We start from the raw sequence: 20,107 nt of genomic DNA, 5'->3' as shown, positions 1-20,107 counted from the left end.
GAAATTTCAAATAAAGTAATAAATAGACTGTTTTTTTGAATAAAATCTGTGTATTTAGATTTAAATACAAGAAAGCATAGCATGACTAGAAAATAAGTACCTCTTTTTTTCTTATTAACTAATAAGATTCATGACGAGTAGAAACTAATTTATTTTTAAATAAGGAATCTTCAAGTATCACTTTTATATTATAAAGATAAAAAATAATTAAATTATATTAAAATAAAAAATATAGAAACTCTTACCTAACTTTCAACATTTATAAAAGCTATATCTGATAACTTAAAAAAATGTATAAAAACTTGGATTTATCATTGGAAAATCATTTTTCCAAATTAAAAGAAGAATTCATAAGCATTGAAGCCTGATTACAGTAAGTAATATTGAATTCGCAAGGTTGTTGACACCAGGGCTCACCGTCAACTTGCATTGCACAGGATTCTAAAAGTTTTATCTGTAAAAATGATAATTTTATTTAAATTTTAGATTAAAAAAATATCATTTATTTTTAAAAATATATTATAAATTCTTTTAGAAGCAAACCTTAACGTTTCTAGCCTGACCAAGTCGAAAGGGTTGAGAAAGTCCCATTTGTAATTGCGCGATATGGAATGATGAGAAAATAGCAACAACTTCTAGTTTACCGTCATTTATGCTTTGCTTACCCACACTATCATTATCTTTTTTAAAAAAAATATATAATTAAACATTTGTGAAACGGATATTTTTTAAAGCAACTATTTCATACCTTCAATCCCCATATTCCAAAGATCAACACCAGCACCCCAGGAATGAATATTTAAAATCACAATACTTTCTATAGAAGGTAATTCAATTCGTTTATCATCTAAATAAACCTCAATTCTTTGATCCAAATCTTTATATTCTCTCTCAACTACTTGTTGAGTTCCAAAACATAAATAGAGAAGCTATATTAAAAGAAATATCATTTTATTTTCTATGTCTATATTTAATTTTCAAATTTTTCCTAATTCAAAAAATTTTCAATTTTCAAAAAAATATTCACCTTATTAAATATTCTATGACTAAAAAAGTAAAAACGACTTTCTCGAGTTTTGTGAAAATTTAACGTTACTTGAGCATCTACTCCAATACTTAGGTAATTATACATAAATAAATGCTTTTGAGATCCAATAAATCCAAGGCTACTTCCCGAAGGTTTCACCGCAACGTTCCATCTAATAAATTAAAATATTAGAATATTTAGAAAAAATTATGGAAAAAAAATTGAAAAATTACATTTTTTTACCTATCAAGTTTTACCGGAATTGCCATTTGAATATTTTTCAAAATTTCCGTTGGATCTAAATCTGAATCATGTTCTTTTCCCCAACCAAGAACTCGAGATAGATCATTACCGGTTCCCAATGGTAAAATTCCCACCGAAGGAACAGGCTGTCATTTTTATTATAAAAAAAGAAATAAAAGTACTTTCTTATTTTTATATCAAATTTTTTAGAAAAAAAAAACTTACCTCAAGTTTAAGTTTATGAATTGCATTTAAAAGCCATGCAATTGTACCATCTCCACCTGCAACAAGTACTTTACAAGGATTATTTCCCAGTAAACGACACCATTCAAGAGCAGCAACTGGATCACGATCAGCAAGATCTACCACTTGTGCGGGATTAAGGAATCTTCTAAATAAAGACAGTATTTCTGCACCATCATTATTACCTGATTTTCTATTTGCTTAAACAAAATAAATATAATTTTTTAATCAATAATTAAAAAAAAAGAAAATTTTTTTGAAAACTTACCAACGACAATAAGAGGATTCCACTTATCCCACAAGGGTGGAATTATAGAACGAAGACGTAAACGACGTTTCATTGTACTTCGTTTGTTAATAACTTCTAAACTTGTAGGAGGAATTATCATCAGTCTAAATTTACCAAAATTGCAAATCTATAAGCAAATAAAAATTAATTTCTAAATAAACAATTTTAGAAAATACTAAAATAATTTATCATATCTTATAATAATTTAGAATAATTTAATTTCGATAGAGGAAACAAAATTAAAAAAAAATATACCTCATTTAGTGAACTTTTACAATCGTCGTGTACACATCGTTGACACCAACAACACCACCAATCTTTTAAACCAGGTTCCGTATCACATTCTTCAGAACATATATCGCAAATTGCAATAAGTGGTAAATTTCCTATAATAATGAATTATGATTTTCAATGAAATTAAATTCCATTTTTTTCAAATCAAATTTATACCTTTGATCCAATGATGTTTCATCGGTTCATCACTAGATAAAGTTATAGCTTTGCATTTTAACATTTTATCAGCTACTTTAATACAACTATGATCTGCACAAACTCCACAAGAATCACAAATAAATCCATTCATATTCAATAATAATGCTTCACAAATTGTACAATAAACTACCTGCGTAATAAAATAAAATTGCAAAGTTTAAATTAAAACTTTTCTTTTTCAATTATTATAATAAACAGACCTTTGATGTACCACTAATCATTTTCCAACTGTGCTTTTTAGTTGAATCTCTTATTTGAAGATAACGATCTTCAGCAGAATAATATCTAACAATATTATAAGTAAATATAAAAAATATCATCGTCGATATTGTTTGAAATACAACCGTATTGACTTCTACGTCCCACATGGTAATAAATTAAAGAATATTTAATATCTATAACAAAATATTACTCAATTCATTTAATTATTACTTAAAATAAATAAATTAAATCATATAACGTGGTACTTTTTGAAACATTAATTTTTTTTATAAGCAAATAAATACATTAAAACACTATAACCTAAAAAGTCGAAAATTCGAAATGTAAGATAAATGTGGAGAAAAGAAATGTAAACGTAATATATTTTTTAATTATCAAACTATAAAAATCTCATAATTCATGCAATTACTATCAAAAGTTGATATACTTTATCATTATATTGATTCTCACGTACCGGATTTAACTACAAATACAAAAAACGAAAGCCTTTTCCTGTTTAAAAAAACTATTTATCTTCATTTAGAAAATGTATATTTATTTTATTAATTATTGATTATGCTAATTGTCATTTTTATTAATACCATCATTAATTAATATAAAAATTAAATGTAATATATTTAAATTGTTTTGACACTTTCGATAGAAGACCTTGAAGTATTAGCAGACGACATTTCTGAAAGACATCAGTCTGAAGTTGATTCAATTATTTAAAAGTTTACATATATTTTAAAAATACATTTACTTTGTAAATTATAAAAAATTATAATTATATGTTAAATTTTAACACTTTATGAAAGTTCAATTATTTTTCTACAATTAATAATTTATTTTGATAAGTTGTTCAATATTTGAAGTGGAGAATTTAAAAATGTTCATTCATAGTTGCCAACTTATTGAAGATTCTGAAAATTTTATCTGTCACTAACTTCATGAACTAATTTAAGTTGTATAAAAAAGTTGAAAAAAGTGCATATAAGGACATCGGTGTTTTAGAATTTTATTGTAAAATATTTTAAGGTAATGTAAATTGGTGAATTGAAAATAACGCCGGACTTGTGTTTTTTTTAATAATACAGTCCATGAAGAACATTTGTATTTTATTCGTAAGTGATAATTTCAAGTAACTCAAAATAACCTATAAACGAGCCTACAAGCGCAAGTATGTCCTAAATAATTAGCAGTTTCTTTTTTGCAATTTTTGGGATGAAAAATATGTGTAAAAAGTGAATTTCCCTTGAGTCTCAATTACAGTTATAACATTTAATTTTCCAAAAAATTTCAATCATGGCCTTGAGACGACCGAAGAAAAATTTGAAGCTCCAAGTTTCAACAGAAGCTCCTGTTCCTTTGTAAGTTTTTATTTTTATTTTTGCTTAAAAATTGATGTAAATTTTTTTAATTGTGCGATACAAATTTATCCCTTTAATATAAATTTTTAGATTAAATGCCAATTAATAATTGATTAAATCAGTATTATTAATGAAGAATATAAACAAATATTTGAAGAAATCATTTTTTTTTTAATAACTGATGAAATTATAAAGTTAATAAAATTTATCAATTCTTCGAATCTGAAAATTGATAAAAACAGTTATTTAGTGAATAACAATTATTTTTTACAAAACAGAACGCCACCAAGAAATCTTGATAAGAGAACAACAATAACAATAGATGAAAAGACATTTGTTGTTGAAGCTGATGACCTCGAAACGCTTTGTACTTTGGGTAGAGGGGCTTATGGAGTCGTAGACAAAATGAAGCATAAACAGAGTGGTACTATTATGGCTGTAAAGGTAATTTTTGAAAAGAATAAGAATTAATTAACTTAAAATATAATTAATTTATAATTTTTTAGAGAATCGCAGCTACTGTAAACACACAAGAACAAAAACGATTATTAATGGATCTTGATATTTCAATGAGAAGTTCAGCTTGTCCTTATACTGTTCAATTTTATGGGGCACTATTTCGAGAAGGCGATGTGTGGATTTGTATGGAAGTAATGGATATGAGTCTTGATAAATTCTACATGAAAGTCTATCAAAATGGACGATCAATTCCCGAAGATATCTTAGGAAATATTGCCTTTGCAGTGAGATTTATATCATTTTAATTTTCAACTGCTAACAATAATTGATTAACAAGAGGGATTTTACAACCTGTAATTCAGGTATTTCGGTATAATTCTTGATAATTTATGTTTTTTTACTTTAAAAAAAAAGAGATGACTTTATCAAAAGTATAGTTGACGATATTTCAAGTTGTAAAAATATTTAGGGAATAAAAAAAATACACCTTAATTTACGAGTTGTTTACCCCTCGTATTTACATTATAATTAACTGTATATTAAATATAAATATTAACATTTTGAAAATGCCTTATTTTTAGGTAGTAAGTGCATTACATTATTTGTATTCACAATTACGAGTTATTCATAGAGATGTGAAACCTAGTAATATATTAATAAATAGAAAAGGAGAAGTTAAAATTTGTGACTTTGGAATATCTGGATATCTAGTTGATTCGGTAGCAAAAACAATTGACGCTGGTTGCAAACCTTATATGGCTGTAAGTGTATATTAAATTTAATAAATTGAATTTTCTCTTAACATTCATTATTTTTACAGCCAGAAAGGATAGATCCATCGGGAAATCCTTCTCAGTATGATATTAGATCTGATGTTTGGTCTTTAGGAATTTCACTTGTCGAATTAGCGACTGGGAAATTTCCTTACAAAACATGGGGTACACCTTTTGAACAACTTAAACAAGTTGTTAAAGACGATGCACCAAAATTGCCTGATGGAACATTTTCTCCCAGTTTTGAGGAATTAATAAACAAATGGTGAGTATTGATATTTAATATCATGTATTTTTATTTAATATTAATTCCATTTATTTTATATTACAGTTTAATGAAAGATTACAAATTACGACCGAATTATGATCAACTTTTACAACAGAGTTTTATAATTAATCATGCTGAAAAAGAAACTGATGTTGCAACATTTGTTGCAGAGGTCATTGATTTACCTGATAAAAATGAGACTAAATAGTAAAATATTTTAAACAAATTCCTATCGATTTTCACCTACGTATGTTGAATCACATTGGATTGTTGTCCACCTCATTTGATTCTCACCTTAATTAATTAAAATGTTATTTGCATCAGACAACTTACGTAGCATATAGTAAATCGATCGCCAACAAAGATCAAAATTAAATTTTGATCATGTGATCAAAATATGTAATTTTTCATTGTTGCGTTAAGAAATGAATTCTAAAGGAAAATTATTCCCAGTTATCACATTATTTTTCTTAAATTATTAAGAGAGGAAAAAAAATAAAAATACATGACCTAAATTATGTTGATACTGCCAACAGGAGAAAACTTAATTTTCTGCTCAAAAATGGCCTTCGAAAGACAGTAATAGTCTTGAAAAATTTTTAATGAAGAATATTTTTTCTGTAGAAATTGTAGTGAAATGTTTCTTTTTGAAACAAATTTCAATTCTTCTACTTTAATCTAATGTAGTTTTTTTTTTTGAATTGTGTATGATAATTCATTGAAAAAATCTGGCTTAAAAAAATGGACTGCGTAGACATTTATAATTTTTGTAGATATAGTGTATTTACAATCACGACTCTTTTTTTTTTGATACATTCTACAAATATGTAACACCCTTGATTTAAAATAAACGAGAAACCGAATTATCAAGTTTTAATCTTTTTCTTTTTTCTAGTAAGTTTTAGTAAATACAATTTTTTTCTCACATCTAGGGAAATGTTGGAAGTAACTAGAATGCGAATTTGTTTATCTATTACTAATGTTAATTAAAAAAAATAAATAAATAAATGATTATTCATTGACAACTTTAATTAAGTAATAATTTGTAATTTTAAATATTTTTCTCATTCTACGTAGATGTGCAATTAATCTAACTCTTTATAAAATCTTAAAGATAAATATTGACGCGGTAAATTTGAATTTGAAAAATTTTTATCTTGACTTAATATTAAGTTGTGCATTTAATTCGTCTAACATTTGTTGATTTTTCGGATGAACTCTTTTTACTGCACCACGTGGAACCCAATTTTTATTGTAAGTAAATCGTCTCATATTTAAATCAATTGAACGATAATATTGTGCTATTCTAGATTCTGGTGAAAATGATGATGGAGCAGGCAATCGTACTTTAAAAAAAAATTTTTTTTTTTTTAGTAAAATAGCAGTTATTTTTCAATAAATAATATTTATTTTTTATTACTTACTGTATAACTGATAAAAAATATAAAGCCAAAGTGCTGCAGAGATTCCAATTAAACCCCATCCTAATACTGATTTCCATTCTGGATCTGGTGCATCCATTTCTGCAAATGTATTGCAAAAACTTCCTCGATATAAACATTTTTTTTCATTAATTGTCAATTTTTTCCAATTTCCTTTTTCCTTTTCTCTCAAAGCCTAAATGAATTTTTAATTAAAAAAAGAAATAAGTTGATTTATTGTAACACCACTTTGCATGGAAGAAAAGCAAAAAGCCCTTCACTAGGGGCAGTTGTAATAATCATAATAATACCATCAATTCAGGTCCAAATTCACGAAATCTTATAGATGGAAATGGACAATAATGCAAATCAATATATGAAGGACATCCATTAAGACCATAGGCAACTATTTCTCGATTTCCAATTTTAGCACGTATTTGTTCCTCATAATTTAAAATTTCTTCCTTATGTCCAGAACTATCGCGAACACTCAATTTTAAGGGAATTCTTTTAAATTTCGTTAATTTTGGAGTTATATCTCTCCAAAGAAACATTTTTATTTCATCTATTTAATATTTTACAATACTGTCAAATTTTCCAATAACCTATTTTGAAAAGAAAAACAAAATACGATTCCCATTAACATTGAAGGGGGAAATTGAATTTTCCCGCTAATAGCGGCCATTATTGTTATCGATTAAAAATAAAGAATTCTAATTGGTTAGTTCTATTCTGTTCCAATTCCTTTTAAATGCCGGTTTTTGTTGGTCCACCTTTTCCATGTTCCTTGAGTTTCGTCTCCGACGTTTTGACATGTCTGTTCTTCATGTACATTATCTTTTGATCTATAACTAAATTTTTAATAATTACAATAGTTTCTTTATGTTTTTCATTAAATTCTAATAGTTCAACGACATCCGTAATTAAATAGAATGTCAAAAATGAATATTAAAGATAAAGACAACAAAACGTCGATCGACAAACTGAAGCAATTCTTTCGTTTCAGTAAAGGTAACTCATAAACATGTATATTATATATATTCAAGCGTTTTATATTTCATTTAGTGGATAAAATTATCTTAATTAATCTGTTATTTCATTCGACGTAACTTGACTTTTACTCTATATATCTCGTGTTTATTTTCTATTTTACATGTATTTATAGCTCATTTCCATTCACATCTATTTCTTTCTTTTTTATAATAGGAAAAATATTTTATCTAACTATTTTTCAGAATATTGCGAATAAATAAAAAAGAAAATGATTTATTTTGTAATGATTTCATTCTTTTTAAGTAGAAAAATATAAGTGGAATAGGAAAAAAAAGATTAATTTGTTTCTTTGAAATTAATTTCTTACTACTTTCTTTGTTATCGCGATAAAATATTTTATAGAAGAAAATTTCTTTAATAAATAAATTTTATTTTAGGTAATTATAAAAGCCGTGAGGAATTTACATTAACACCGGAAATTGAAAAAGAAATAAGTTCTGAAACGCCAATTACTCAACGTTTAAAAGCAATCAAAGATCTTTGTGACAATGTTTTAAATAATCAATGGGAAGAAGTAAGAGAAATTTGTATTTTATTTTTACTTTTTATAATTTTAATTATTATTTAAATATTTTGTGTAAATTGATAAATTACTGAAAAGAATGTGAAATATTTTTTTGATAATTTTAGAGAGCAGCAGAAAGAATGTGGCACCTTGTTAAAGATTTACTTGCAGAAGATGTTGCACGTGAGCATAGGCATATTATACTTTATTTTTTACGTTGCCTTGTACAAGGACAATATACAAAAATATCGTCCTTGATGAGAGTAAAATTTTTTACAATTGTCAAAGATTATAAATTTCACGAAGATGTTGGTCCTCGGTGAGTATTTGAATTATTCATTTTTGGAATTTTCCTTCTTATTTAAACGGCCTTCATATTTTATTTATAATTAAATTTTTCTCTCAGACTTGAGTTATTACAAAGTTTAACAGAAAATGGCAAGGATATTTTACATTTAGAAGAGATGGGTTCGTTTTTATTAGAATGGATGCCTATAGTTACTGGAGGTGATGTTAAGAGAGGAGCTGATTTTCTCTCCCTTCTGGTTAATGTTATCAAATTTAATTCGGCCTATATAGATGAAAATATTGTATCAGGACTAATTCAGTGAGTAAAAAAAAAAAAATTTCTAATACATTTCTTAAACAATACAATTTAAAATTTTTAAATTTATTTCTATCTAAAATTAAACCGATTTTTAAAATTAATTTAATTTAATTTAAAATACAGATTTCAATTGAAACTTTTTTTTTATCTTTCAGGAATATTTGTCATTTATGTTACTACAGTAATAGTCCAAAGGTAGTTTTAGGTTGTCTTGGAGCTTTGGATGCAATTGTTTGTTATAGTAATTTACAACCCGATTCGTTAGAAACTTTTATTATCGCTTTATGTCGCAGTGTTAATGCTGAATCGTTTTGTGAAATTAGTTGGAAGGTAATTTTTAAACATTTTTTTTTCAGGAATTTTCAAAAATTGTAATTATAAACAATTTTTTTAGATCATGCGACAATTGTTAGGAACTCATATGGGACATTCTGCTTTATACACCATGTGCCGTTTATTGCAAGATCCAAGATTTCAACGGGATGTTCGTTTATTGCGTGGCGCTGTATTTTATATTAATATGGGCCTTTGGGGTACATGTAGAATTCCCAAATTAGAATGTACCGCCACTTCTGTTTTGCCATCATTTTATGAGGTTTGTCAATAATTATTTTTATCAAATTAATTAAAAAAACAAATTTTTAAGAAAATTTTGTTTTAATGACTGATATTTTTTTTAAATTGAAGGCTCTACGTTGTAATCATCCAATTGTTATGTACGAAGTTACACTCTCAATTCAAAGGCTGGTACAAAAATATGGCGTTGATCTTCAGGAACCAGCTTGGAGTATTATTTTAGACATTATAGAAGACGTTATTGCTCACGCAGGTTTGTAATACAAGAAACTTTTTTTAAAAATTTTACTAACAAATTTTCAATTTCAGAAACCAGTAATCAAGCCTCAAAATCTCAAGTGTCGACAATTTTACACGAAACAATTAATAGTATCGAACGACTACTTTATGTTAATTCCTTCAATGGTTCCATACAAAGGTTTTACGAATTAGTAGAAAAATGTTCAGACGCACGTCCTGTAAGTATTTATTTTTTTCATTTACTAAAAACTTTTTTTTAAATACTTTATATTGAAAGTACTTTTAAAATGTCTTGTTTTCTCTTCAGGAGGAATCAATTTTGAAATTAATTGACTATAGAGCCTCATTTGTAAGTCCAACTTATCATCAATGGCAATATAAATTGGGATTATTAATGGATCGTTATTATAAAGTAGAAACAAAAACAAATATTAGATTAAAAATTCTCGACGTCTTAACGAATGTCATTCAAGTTAATAGGTATTATTTTTTTTGAAATTAATTATTATTATACTAACAGAAATAGAACAAAACTTATTAATTACTTTTTTTTTAAGGTCAAGGTATGAAGATGAACTTATGGAAAGAGTTGTCGTGCCTCATTTACAAAATATTGAACAAGACTCAGACATTGTAATACGTAACAAGGCTGCTAATCTTTTAGTCGATCTATGCTTTGAATGCGAGACAAAAAGATGTTTAGAATTATTAGATATTTTAGAAAAGGTTTATTTTAAATTAAAAAAAGAAAATTTACAAAAATTTTTTTTAACAATTCTAAATTGTTTTCTAAATAATTTTCTTCTTTTTCCAGATTATCAATAAACCTTTCACGTCAGATGTACCAATAACATCAGAATTGGATATTAAAGATGTGAAAACGGCTATTGAAGGGGTTATTAAGATTCTAACGTTGAAATTATATCGTTTGCCTTCAAATCACGCGATTCGGGCTTATAAAGTTTTGACAAATCATTTGGAACAACATTACAAGAACCCTTTTGTCTTCCAAAATGTCTCTGTCATTCGATATGACGTAAGTTTTCTAATTTCTATTTTTCTCTCTAGAGAATAAATAAAAATTTATGAAATTTTCCTTTCAGATTTTCGAATGTCTTCTCAAATTTCGAGCAAACGATCTCTATCATTTGGGCTATCCTAATTCATCAACTGGCACAATTTTACGTTTCAGTTCATATTTAGCATTGGAACATTCGTCAAACGATAAATTGAGTACTGGTAGCGGTGGTAGTAGTCCACCGCCAGCTAGTCCAGCACCTCTACAACATTTATCATGTCATATAACACAAATTTCTTTAGCTCACGCATGTCGAGCAATAATATCATGTATAAGAAACGAGAAAGATTGGAAAGTTTTACAAATGATATTAAAAGAATTGCCACAAGTTATGCAAAATCGTGCATTAATATTATCACGACAAAGTAGCGATATACATGAATTGACAAGTGCACTTTGTTCAATGGTAAGCGATAAAACATTACGCCTACCAGAAAGTTTAAATAATGTACCATTAAAATTCACAGTTTCTGAATTTAAAACACACGTTTTTCCTGTACTCTCATCATTAACATCATATCATGCCTATTTACAACCAAGTCTACAGCAACGTTTAATTCAATGTTTAGAAGTTGGATTAACAACACGTTGCGCAAGTCAATGTGTAACAAGTTTAACAACATGTACATTAGAAATGCGTGATGCAATGAATAAATTATTAACTGAAGTTTTATTAAATTTATCAAAAATATCAGCAACTGTACATATTGCAATTCCAATACTTGAATTTCTTTCAACATTAACAAGATTACCAAAAGTATTTGCAAGTTTTATTGGCGATCAATATATGTCGGTTTTTGCCATATTATTGCCATATACAAATCCATATAAATATAATCATTATACAGTTTCATTGGCTCATCATGTTATTGCCGTATGGTTTCTTAAATGTCGTTTACCATTTCGTCGTGATTTTGTGAAATTTATAACAACTGGATTAAAATCAAATGTCCTGGTACCATTTGAAGAGGGACATTTAATGAAACCTGATTTTAATGTAATGAATGAGGATTCATCGAATCGTAAACGAAGTTCTAGTTTAACGGAACAGGGAAGTCGTGGACGTCGTGAGAGGCCAATTATGACAAATCGAATGATGGGAGAAAATCGTGCATTAGATTTAAAACCACCGATTGATGAGGCTCTTATGGATTTTCATGCTGAACTCACAGAAACTTGTATCGATCTTATGGCACGTTACACATTTTCCACATATTCAGCGAGACCAAAAAGGTAAATTATTTCCCTTTACAAATTTAACAATTTTTAATAAACAAATTTTTTTTCCAGACTTCCAACCGCTGATTTTCTTTTAAAAGGCGGTCAATCAATGACATGGCTAATTGGACATAAATTAATAACCGTAACAACAAGTGAATGTAGCAATAAAGCAATGAGAGGTGGTCTTTGTGATAATTGTTGGGCAATTTGTAAAGCAACACCACCAACGCCTGAACATTCAAAATCAAGTCATGGTAGTTTATGGCGTGCATCAAGTATCGATGGTGGTAAAGAAGAAAAATTATCAAGACAATCATCGGGTGGTCATGTTAGTTCAAATGCAAATACAGCGACAAATTCACCAACTGAAGAAACAAAAAAATTATTCGATGAAACTGATTCAACGATAAAACGTGATGTGCCTTTATTAGATGCAAATGATAAGGAACAATTGGAACCATCGAAATTAGAACAAATACTCAATAGTGAAAAACAAGAGGAATTTGAACCGTGTGCATGTTGGTGTCAAGGTTGGGCGGAAATTTATGTACGACGACCAACTGGCGATATGTCATGGATTATGAGAATACAAAATTCAATTAATCTTGAGAATACCATTGATTTTCCTGTACACGATATTATTTCCCTCTATATGCCAACGGACGATATGAATTCACAAAAAACACAAGATTTTTTCACCGAATTTTCTGGCGACGAATTGGAGCAAGATGTGCAGGATTCAATTGTTGATCAACCGCAATATGATCAACAAAATTCAATGAAATTTGGTACATCATCGGGACCAATTGCTATTCCAGGATCACCTGCACGACCAAGTCCCACACGACAGAGTTCTCGTGATAGTTTGGAAAGTTTAGAAGAAGGCGAAGAAGGTAATATTTATTTTTTCAACAATGAAAATCTAAATTAATATATTTTTTTTCTTTTTTGTAGACGGACGTCGATCTCGGAATCCCGTTCGTAGATCTAATTCAAGTCCCGAAATGAGTGCAAATTGGAAAAATCCATTTCTCAATAAGGACAAATTAGTTCTTCAGCAGGCTGAGCGCGATGTTGCGTCATCAAATGATTTTGAGATTAAATTGGATACGGATTTGAAGAAACATGTAAAAAATACATTCACTAAAGACATGAGGTAAATGTTATTTTTTATAATTTTAAAGATAAAAGTAATTTTTCTATTTTCTCAATTACTAATTCAGCTAATTAATTTATTATTAGAGTGAGCTGTGAAGCGATTCCAGAAGAAATGGCTGGAATGGGAACGACACCACCGTCTAATGAAAATACAGGTGATCATCCAACGGGTTTACGTTCTCAACGTTCCTATCCGGGAATTTCTCAACCTACAAATCAAACATCAACGGCTAATTTAAGTAATACTGTTCCACCATCGCCAACTGCAGTTCAGGTTAGAGGAAATATTTACTGTGAAAAAAAAATTGAAACAAATATTTTAAATAATTTTGCAAACTTAAAAACATATTTTTTAGGCTCCAATAAGCTTTCTGACTGCCCAAAGTCGAAATCCAGTGATTCAGGGACAAGTTTCAAAACCACCTCAATCGCCAACACAACTTTATTCGTCACGTTTGTCAAGTCTCGATTTAAGTCAACGATTAGTCGATTCTAAGCCTCCAATTGGAAGAAATCTTCTAATTGAAAAGGTAACGTCCACTTTATTAATAAATAATAGTAATAAGCTAATTAGAAAAAAATCAATACAAATTTTACAAAATTGAAGATTTGAATTGGATTAATTAATTGGATTTTTAAAAATAATTGAAGAGATAGAGAAAATTAGTGAAAATTATATTGATTTAATTAATCTAAATAAAGATTTTTATTTTCTATATTAAAGATAAAAGACGAAAAATCGGATCCATCAACGTTACCACCTCTCGCTTTTCGTGATAGAGGTCATACAATTTCTGTCATGAGTCCCGTGAAAGGTCCACGTGGTGATTGGGATAATATTCGACGAGGTAATTCACCGAGAGTCAAAGAATCACCGAGAAATGGAATAAATCCTAGGTATGAATTTTTTTTATCAAAAAAAATATTTTCAAATTTTCTTTCGTAAATTATTAACAAAAAAAGATAATAATAATTTATTTTAAAAAATCTTTCTTTAATGAAATTTGTTAATTTCAGTTCCGTGTTTTTGCAACTCTATCACAAGGCCTATTCAGGAAGTGAGAAACCATTATTGGTGCCTTCAACGAAAAAGAGAGCAATTACAATTTTAGATAAAATACATCCATATGAAACACATAAAATTGGAGTTCTATACATTGGTCCAGGTCAAGTGTCCAATGAAGCGGAAATTTTAGCCAATCAACATGGTTCGACGCGATATACAGAATTTTTACAAAGACTTGGCACATTAGTGATGTTAAAAAATGTCGATGAGACCTCAATTTTTCTCGGTGGTCTCGATCGTTTGGGCGAACATGGCACTTTTACCTACATTTGGCATGACGATGTCACTCAAGTAAAATCAATTAAATTTATAAACATTGAACAATTATAAAACACAAAGAAAATTCTTGAAATATTAAAAAAAATTTCTTTTGAAAAATGTTGAATAAAAATGCGTTAAATTTCTATTATTTTATTTTTAACATTCAAATTCAGGTAAATTATATATTTTTTAAATTTCAGGTTGTTTTTCATGTTGCCACGTTAATGCCAAATAAAGCAGGCGATCCAAAATGTACTTGGAAAAAGCAACACATTGGAAATAATTATGTTAGCATTGTTTACAATGAAAGTGGAGAACCTTACAATATACAAACTGTCAAGGTATGTAATATACAAAATAAAAATTATTTTTCAAATAACAAGTAAACGTATTTACATTTTTTTTGGAATTCAAAAAAAGAAAATTCTAATTTCACAATTGTTAACAGGGACAATTTAATTATGCCTGCGTGATTATTCAGCCTTTGGATCATGGTACAAATCAAGTAACTGTTCAAGCGAGAGAGGAACTTGCTGAACATATTGGTCATAGTGAGCCGAAAATTATTTCTGATCAAAATTTAGCAATTTTATCTAGACAATTAGCTTTACATGCAAATGTAAGATTTTTTAAAATTTAATTCTAATGTTTTATAGTTTCATAAATATGAATTAAATTTATTTAATTTTTTGCAGCTCGCTTCAATGGTCTCCTCATCCCTTAAACAACAGGGACAAAGTCCTTATGCATCGAATTGGTTGGAGCGTTTGAGAAATATTAAACGTTTACGAAAGAAATTATTACAAGAAGCAAATGGAAATAATCCAAAAGAAGGTGGTACAAATGACGATGTACCAGCAAATTCAAATAAACGTGTCCATGTGGATGATTTTACGGTATATACAACATTTTCGTAAATACGTACAAAGAACAAAAAAAAAATATGGACACTGTATTTTGTACAGAAAGTCCCGAAATCGTTAATTAATTAGTGTCTATATTAAAACACAGAATATTATTGTATATTCAATTTTTGAAAAGTGCGCTATTTCTAATTTAATGCAGGATGATGAATTATGTCGTATTTCGGGACATTTAATGTTATAATTATAACTTGTTATTATTAAAAAAAAAATTTTTTTTTGCTTTAAAATGTATTTTTTTAAATTTCAACACCTCGATTATTATTGTTTAAAAAACATTTTTTTAATTATATATAAATTTTCAGCTTTCTGAAAGAAAAAAATTGTTAACTTCTTCTTTAAATTAGGGTTATTTAATTGTTTTTAAAAATAAACAGATATGAAAAAAAAATTATTCATTGAATTTCAAATTTTTCAAATTTTGTTTACATGCCCGGGGCACAGTTTAAAGGTGTTACTGCCCTAAAATCATACACATAACCTAACACAAAGAAATCATTTTGACAGATTGAGTGCGTGAATATGTACATATATTTCTGATGTTAATGTTTTTTAAATAATTTTCAAAATTTTAAATAAACAAAATAGACAAGATATTAATTGATTTTATCATTATTTTGAAACAAAAATTTTAGTAATTAAATGCATATAGCTTGATCATACGTGTAGTGGAGAATATTATCTCATTTATATGTTTATATTATCAGTAAACACATTTATTATCACATAAAACAGACGTCAAAATCTTATTGGATAGAAAATACAAGTGGAATCTTTATTTTCTTATAAACTTTAGTTTAATCCAAACAATAATTTAAGAGTAAAATTTTTAAGATTCTAACATAACCTCAAAACATTTAATTTAAATTTAATTATTTTAATCAATATATAATAAACCAGTAAAATGAATTTTATCATATTTGAAATTATAGTTTTTACGATATTTTTAATAAATGTGGCTATTGGTGGTCCCGAGGAAGCCGAGGGTGTTAAATATGCAAATAAATGTGAAGGTAATTATCAATTACATTAAATTTTAGTAGAAAACTGTTTCTATATATTCATGTAATTATAGTAACTCAATGTATCAATTAATAGTAAATTATTAAATTATTACACTGTGTAAAAATATTAATTTTTAATTATTTCCAAATTTAGTATGCAAAGTAGTTGTCACAGAATTAGAAAATCGACTACAAGAAACAGGAAAGACTCATGATGTTTTAGAAATAGGATATTCTTTAGACGATGTTACAACTAAGAAAAAGAAAGATTATTCATTGTCGTAAGTTAATAATATACAATTAAATTAAAAATTTCTTTCTTTTATTTATTGAAGAAACTTGACAAAATTGTCATTTCAGAAATCTTCGACTACTCGAAACAATGGAAAAGTTGTGTGATAAAATATTAGATTACAATATTCATAAAGAGCGTACGGACAGTTCACGATTTGAAAAGGGAATGAGTCAAACGTTTAAAACTCTTCATGGTCTTGTGTATGGTAACATTTTATTAACGTTAATATGTTTATTGAAATAAACAAAGTTTTAAAAATTTTCAAATCTTTTACAGAAACAAAGGTGTGAAAGTTGAATTAGGAATTCCTTATGAATTATGGGACAATCCTTCTGTGGAAATTACTTCACTTAAAACTGATTGTGAAAGTTTATTAGAGGAACACGAGGAGGACATTGAAAATTGGTATTTCAATTTGCAGGGTCAAGTACCACTTTCCAGGTGAATATAAAATTATAAAAATATTTGCGGTGAACATTTTTTTTTTAATTGAAAAATGAATATTTTCATTCATAAATTCGATTTAAATTAAAGAAATTACATTTTAATTTAGGTATTTGTGCACCGAGAGAGTATTGAAAAATCAAGATGATTCCTGTTTAAAAGAAAAAGGAGATAGTGGAAAAATTGAAAACAAGAATAATAAAAAGCAAAAAACAAAGAAGACTGATAAAAGTGAAAATATTAAAGAACCAAAAATTGTTAATAAGGAAGAATTGTGATTTATAAACAAATACTCTCGATGATGAATAATTATAATTGTTCAATTCTTATATCTCATAAGAGAAAAATCTATTCCAATTTTTTAATAATATAAGTTTTTACAAAATAGTGCCATGACTTAAATAAGCTTTTCATTTTTCAAAAACTTATTAATAAACATTTTTTTCAAATCGATGACAAATATTTTTGTACTATTAATTATAATTTCAAATACATTAGTATTAATAATTAAATTATACAAAAAGTTGACATAATATGAAAGAAAAAAAAAAAAATTACACTCTGAAGTGAGTAATATGAAAAAAATTGAATCCTGACAGTTGTTGTTATTGAAAAATATGTTAAGCTTTGTAATATTTTTTTTAATAATTCTATCAAATTTGAATGTAAACACGGGAATTGCATTATTGGGTAAAAGAATTCAAAAGGGACAATTTCCTTGGCTCATACAATTTCAAACCGTCATTCCTTGCGGTGGAATTTTGATTTCTTCCGATTGGATTTTAACAGCGGCACAATGTGTTCAAGACGATCGACAAGTAAATAAAAATTAAATTTTTATTCGAAAAAAGCAATTTAAAAATGAAGAAAAAAAAAATTTTATATAAAATCAAATTTTGTTTACGAATTTTTTAAATATAAATAAATAAAAAATTTTTTCTAGTCAATTTTACTCCAAGCCGTTGGTTTAAATGAAACAGAATCATTACAAGTTATAAATGTGATGCATGCATTTATATTTCCAAAATTCAATTATGACTTCGGCATTCAAGATCCTAACAATAATATCGCTTTAATTAAATTAATAAAACCATTTAATTTATGTGATTCTGAGTTTCCTTTTCTAGATCTAGGACCACGCAATCATGATGAAAATTATAAATCATGCTTTATATTCGGCTGGGAAAGTTATATTGGACCACATTCAACAAAAGTATTTGCAAAACCAATTCAATATAGTGAAATAATATTAAATTCATGGAAATATTGCGCCTACATGTATAAAGGAAATGCAAATTTTTTAAATGTTTTTTGCACAATGGTCGAATCAGCTGGTGAAAGAATGGCATGCGCTGGAAATCCAGGAACACCCGTTGTTTGTCAAGATAAAAATGATAAAATGGTCTTACTGGGTATTGCCTCATGGACCAAATTTTCTTTCGATTGCGGTGGTTCACCCTCTTATCTTAACACTCATTTGTTTAGGTAAAAGAAAAAAATATATATATTCTTGCAATTTTGTCAAATAAAAATCACCAAGAATTTTAATTTATTCTTTCATTATTAGAGGATGGATGAATGAAATAATACAAAATTCCAGAGAGAATTCAATTAAAAAAATGGAAATTTGTCCGAAAAAATTAAGTACAAATGTTGATTTAAAAGAAATAAAAGAATATTCCAATCAATTGGAATTGAGAAATCAATTTTCTGCGGAGGATGTTGAAAAAATTTTAGAAGAGGCAAGAAAATACACAATGTCAAATATGAAGAAAAAATCATTAACTAATAATTTGGAGTCAAGAAAAATTAAAAATAACTTAACATTTGATAATGAAAATTATATCGTTTCAAGTAATATCGAAAATATAAAGAAAAAAGAAAATAATTTCAAATATAAAGAAATTAATTTAAAATCAATAGAAACAGTTAAAGAAATTGTAACAAAAAATACAAATTTTGATGAAACTGATGAATTATTACCTTTTACAATTGACGATGAAGATGATGATAATGATGAATCTCATTCTTGTGGTTATAGTAGCACGTTTGTAAATATTTTCCCATTTAAATGCAAATTAATCATTTTCTCACTAATTTTTATATATATCATCTATTTTGTACTGTTTTTGTAAAAAAAAAAAAAACTTGCATTGTTGAAAAAAAGAACGTTTAAATCATAATAATTTGTGTATTATTAACTATAAATACATTTAATTTAATTTTTCTCTTTTTTTTGTCCCTTTACCCACGGCTTTTTACCACGAAGAATTTGTAAACGTTGTTGTTCTTCTTTAAAATCTTGATGTTCATCTCTAAATAGACCGTACCATCGTAAATGTTTCATCAATAAATGCGTGTCACGAAGTCGTGGATAATAATCAACTATTTCTGGTCTTTTGTTAATTGGTTTTTCACTAAATAATTTAACAACTTTCATTGATGATTGTGGTACATCTCGTACAACTTCTCCAAATATTCGATTACTCAAACGATTCATACGCAATGCATATTTTGTTTTAACATTTAATAAATTCACATATTTACTCATTCTGAAAAGTAAAATTAAAAAGAATGTGTATTTTAAATAGTTTTTCTTTTATATAAAATGTTTTTAGAATTCAATAAAAGTGAGGTTAGAATATATAACTTACCTGCGGTTTTGATTAAACGAATGCAAAATATAAAATCTTGAGCAAAATTAATAAAATTTAAACATTACAGAACACTTTGTTAAATAAATTAAAACCGCAAAAATTTGTACGGTTTACACTATTTTGTTATTTTGTTTAGAAAGGTTAGGTAACATGTGTCGGTCGTGGTCGTCCCAGTGTTGCCAAATTAAGCAGATTACTTGCTATTGGTCCGATTAAATTAAGCACGTATTTTT

The 20,107-nt window shown here is 27.3% G+C and overlaps 7 protein-coding genes across 11 annotated transcripts; 4 read left to right on the top strand and 3 right to left on the bottom strand.

Annotated features, from left to right (window-relative positions):
* Positions 1–127: 127 nt before the first annotated feature.
* On the bottom strand, positions 128–3,179 carry LOC127288234 (diacylglycerol kinase epsilon). 4 transcript variants are annotated; one of them, XM_051315589.1, is made up of 11 exons: positions 2,944–3,179; positions 2,495–2,689; positions 2,253–2,424; positions 2,058–2,188; positions 1,782–1,929; positions 1,496–1,713; positions 1,271–1,416; positions 1,028–1,199; positions 749–929; positions 544–680; positions 128–454 (listed from the first exon to the last, which is right to left on the bottom strand). In XM_051315589.1, exons 2-11 carry the CDS (start codon positions 2,660–2,662, stop codon positions 323–325), a joined length of 1,605 nt encoding a protein of 534 aa, XP_051171546.1. In that variant the 5' UTR covers positions 2,663–2,689; positions 2,944–3,179; the 3' UTR covers positions 128–322. The 4 variants fall into 4 exon arrangements, with proteins under 4 accessions (XP_051171546.1, XP_051171542.1, XP_051171544.1 ...); XM_051315585.1 differs by having other exon boundaries at positions 2,971–3,179; XM_051315587.1 differs by lacking the exon at positions 2,944–3,179 and adding an exon at positions 2,817–2,904.
* Positions 3,180–3,441: 262 nt separating this feature from the next.
* Positions 3,442–6,235, top strand: LOC127288230 (dual specificity mitogen-activated protein kinase kinase 3). The gene is made up of 6 exons (XM_051315581.1): positions 3,442–3,865; positions 4,144–4,309; positions 4,372–4,608; positions 4,906–5,085; positions 5,145–5,362; positions 5,429–6,235. The coding sequence occupies exons 1-6, from the start codon at positions 3,801–3,803 to the stop codon at positions 5,571–5,573; spliced, it is 1,011 nt and encodes a 336-aa protein (XP_051171538.1). The 5' UTR covers positions 3,442–3,800; the 3' UTR covers positions 5,574–6,235.
* Positions 6,149–7,520, bottom strand: LOC127288232 (cytochrome c oxidase subunit 4 isoform 1, mitochondrial-like). The gene is made up of 3 exons (XM_051315583.1): positions 7,098–7,520; positions 6,790–6,982; positions 6,149–6,711 (listed from the first exon to the last, which is right to left on the bottom strand). The coding sequence occupies exons 1-3, from the start codon at positions 7,338–7,340 to the stop codon at positions 6,518–6,520; spliced, it is 630 nt and encodes a 209-aa protein (XP_051171540.1). The 5' UTR covers positions 7,341–7,520; the 3' UTR covers positions 6,149–6,517.
* A 58-nt stretch (positions 7,521–7,578) lies between these two features.
* LOC127288228 (tuberin) lies at positions 7,579–16,068 on the top strand. Its single transcript, XM_051315578.1, has 21 exons — positions 7,579–7,797; positions 8,217–8,353; positions 8,470–8,663; positions 8,751–8,951; positions 9,107–9,281; positions 9,346–9,546; positions 9,639–9,780; positions 9,837–9,985; positions 10,075–10,247; positions 10,325–10,493; positions 10,582–10,803; positions 10,871–12,078; positions 12,136–12,959; positions 13,021–13,222; positions 13,309–13,498; positions 13,581–13,754; positions 13,949–14,121; positions 14,242–14,581; positions 14,752–14,892; positions 15,000–15,170; positions 15,247–16,068. Exons 1-21 carry the CDS (start codon positions 7,719–7,721, stop codon positions 15,466–15,468), a joined length of 5,487 nt encoding a protein of 1,828 aa, XP_051171535.1. The 5' UTR covers positions 7,579–7,718; the 3' UTR covers positions 15,469–16,068.
* LOC127288231 (protein canopy 4) lies at positions 15,985–17,670 on the top strand. The gene is made up of 5 exons (XM_051315582.1): positions 15,985–16,487; positions 16,633–16,759; positions 16,839–16,973; positions 17,050–17,214; positions 17,327–17,670. Exons 1-5 carry the CDS (start codon positions 16,379–16,381, stop codon positions 17,493–17,495), a joined length of 705 nt encoding a protein of 234 aa, XP_051171539.1. The 5' UTR covers positions 15,985–16,378; the 3' UTR covers positions 17,496–17,670.
* A 164-nt stretch (positions 17,671–17,834) lies between these two features.
* LOC127288229 (chymotrypsin-like protease CTRL-1) lies at positions 17,835–19,352 on the top strand. Of its 2 annotated transcripts, none has more exons than XM_051315579.1 (3): positions 17,835–18,035; positions 18,161–18,702; positions 18,785–19,352. In XM_051315579.1, exons 1-3 carry the CDS (start codon positions 17,835–17,837, stop codon positions 19,350–19,352), a joined length of 1,311 nt encoding a protein of 436 aa, XP_051171536.1. The 2 variants fall into 2 exon arrangements, with proteins under 2 accessions (XP_051171536.1, XP_051171537.1); XM_051315580.1 differs by having other exon boundaries at positions 17,866–18,035; positions 18,345–18,702.
* Positions 19,353–19,388: 36 nt separating this feature from the next.
* LOC127288233 (28S ribosomal protein S33, mitochondrial) lies at positions 19,389–20,060 on the bottom strand. The gene is made up of 2 exons (XM_051315584.1): positions 19,872–20,060; positions 19,389–19,769 (listed from the first exon to the last, which is right to left on the bottom strand). The coding sequence occupies exon 2, from the start codon at positions 19,766–19,768 to the stop codon at positions 19,436–19,438; it is 333 nt and encodes a 110-aa protein (XP_051171541.1). The 5' UTR covers position 19,769; positions 19,872–20,060; the 3' UTR covers positions 19,389–19,435.
* Positions 20,061–20,107: the final 47 nt, after the last annotated feature.

The sequence above is a fragment of the Leptopilina boulardi genome, unplaced genomic scaffold, assembly GCF_019393585.1.
Source record: "Leptopilina boulardi isolate dan_hultmark-lab unplaced genomic scaffold, ZJU_Lbou_2.1 LbouV2_38, whole genome shotgun sequence".
NCBI lineage: Eukaryota > Metazoa > Arthropoda > Insecta > Hymenoptera > Figitidae > Leptopilina > Leptopilina boulardi.
This window is presented reverse-complemented; position numbering and strand designations above follow the sequence as displayed.

Coding starts and splice junctions, on each gene's coding strand:
- LOC127288234 (XM_051315589.1), bottom strand. CDS start 2,662: ATGTGGGACGTAGAAGTCAATACGGTTGTATTTCAAACAATATCGACG. Junction 2,425..2,494: donor TGATTAGTGGTACATCAAAG/GTCTGTTTATTA, acceptor TTTATTACGCAG/GTAGTTTATTGTACAATTTG. Junction 681..748: donor TTGGAATATGGGGATTGAAG/GTATGAAATAGT, acceptor TTTTTAAAAAAG/ATAATGATAGTGTGGGTAAG.
- LOC127288232 (XM_051315583.1), bottom strand. CDS start 7,340: ATGTTTCTTTGGAGAGATATAACTCCAAAATTAACGAAATTTAAAAGA. Junction 6,983..7,097: donor AATTTGGACCTGAATTGATG/GTATTATTATGA, acceptor AAATTCATTTAG/GCTTTGAGAGAAAAGGAAAA. Junction 6,712..6,789: donor TATTTTTTATCAGTTATACA/GTAAGTAATAAA, acceptor TTTTTTTTAAAG/TACGATTGCCTGCTCCATCA.
- LOC127288231 (XM_051315582.1), top strand. CDS start 16,379: ATGAATTTTATCATATTTGAAATTATAGTTTTTACGATATTTTTAATA. Junction 16,488..16,632: donor ATATGCAAATAAATGTGAAG/GTAATTATCAAT, acceptor TTCCAAATTTAG/TATGCAAAGTAGTTGTCACA. Junction 16,760..16,838: donor AAGAAAGATTATTCATTGTC/GTAAGTTAATAA, acceptor TTGTCATTTCAG/AAATCTTCGACTACTCGAAA.
- LOC127288228 (XM_051315578.1), top strand. CDS start 7,719: ATGTCAAAAATGAATATTAAAGATAAAGACAACAAAACGTCGATCGAC. Junction 12,960..13,020: donor TTTAGAAGAAGGCGAAGAAG/GTAATATTTATT, acceptor TCTTTTTTGTAG/ACGGACGTCGATCTCGGAAT. Junction 13,499..13,580: donor CATCGCCAACTGCAGTTCAG/GTTAGAGGAAAT, acceptor CATATTTTTTAG/GCTCCAATAAGCTTTCTGAC.
- LOC127288233 (XM_051315584.1), bottom strand. CDS start 19,768: ATGAGTAAATATGTGAATTTATTAAATGTTAAAACAAAATATGCATTG.
- LOC127288229 (XM_051315579.1), top strand. CDS start 17,835: ATGTTAAGCTTTGTAATATTTTTTTTAATAATTCTATCAAATTTGAAT. Junction 18,036..18,160: donor GTGTTCAAGACGATCGACAA/GTAAATAAAAAT, acceptor AATTTTTTCTAG/TCAATTTTACTCCAAGCCGT. Junction 18,703..18,784: donor CTTAACACTCATTTGTTTAG/GTAAAAGAAAAA, acceptor TTTCATTATTAG/AGGATGGATGAATGAAATAA.
- LOC127288230 (XM_051315581.1), top strand. CDS start 3,801: ATGGCCTTGAGACGACCGAAGAAAAATTTGAAGCTCCAAGTTTCAACA. Junction 3,866..4,143: donor ACAGAAGCTCCTGTTCCTTT/GTAAGTTTTTAT, acceptor TTTACAAAACAG/AACGCCACCAAGAAATCTTG. Junction 5,363..5,428: donor GAGGAATTAATAAACAAATG/GTGAGTATTGAT, acceptor TTTATATTACAG/TTTAATGAAAGATTACAAAT.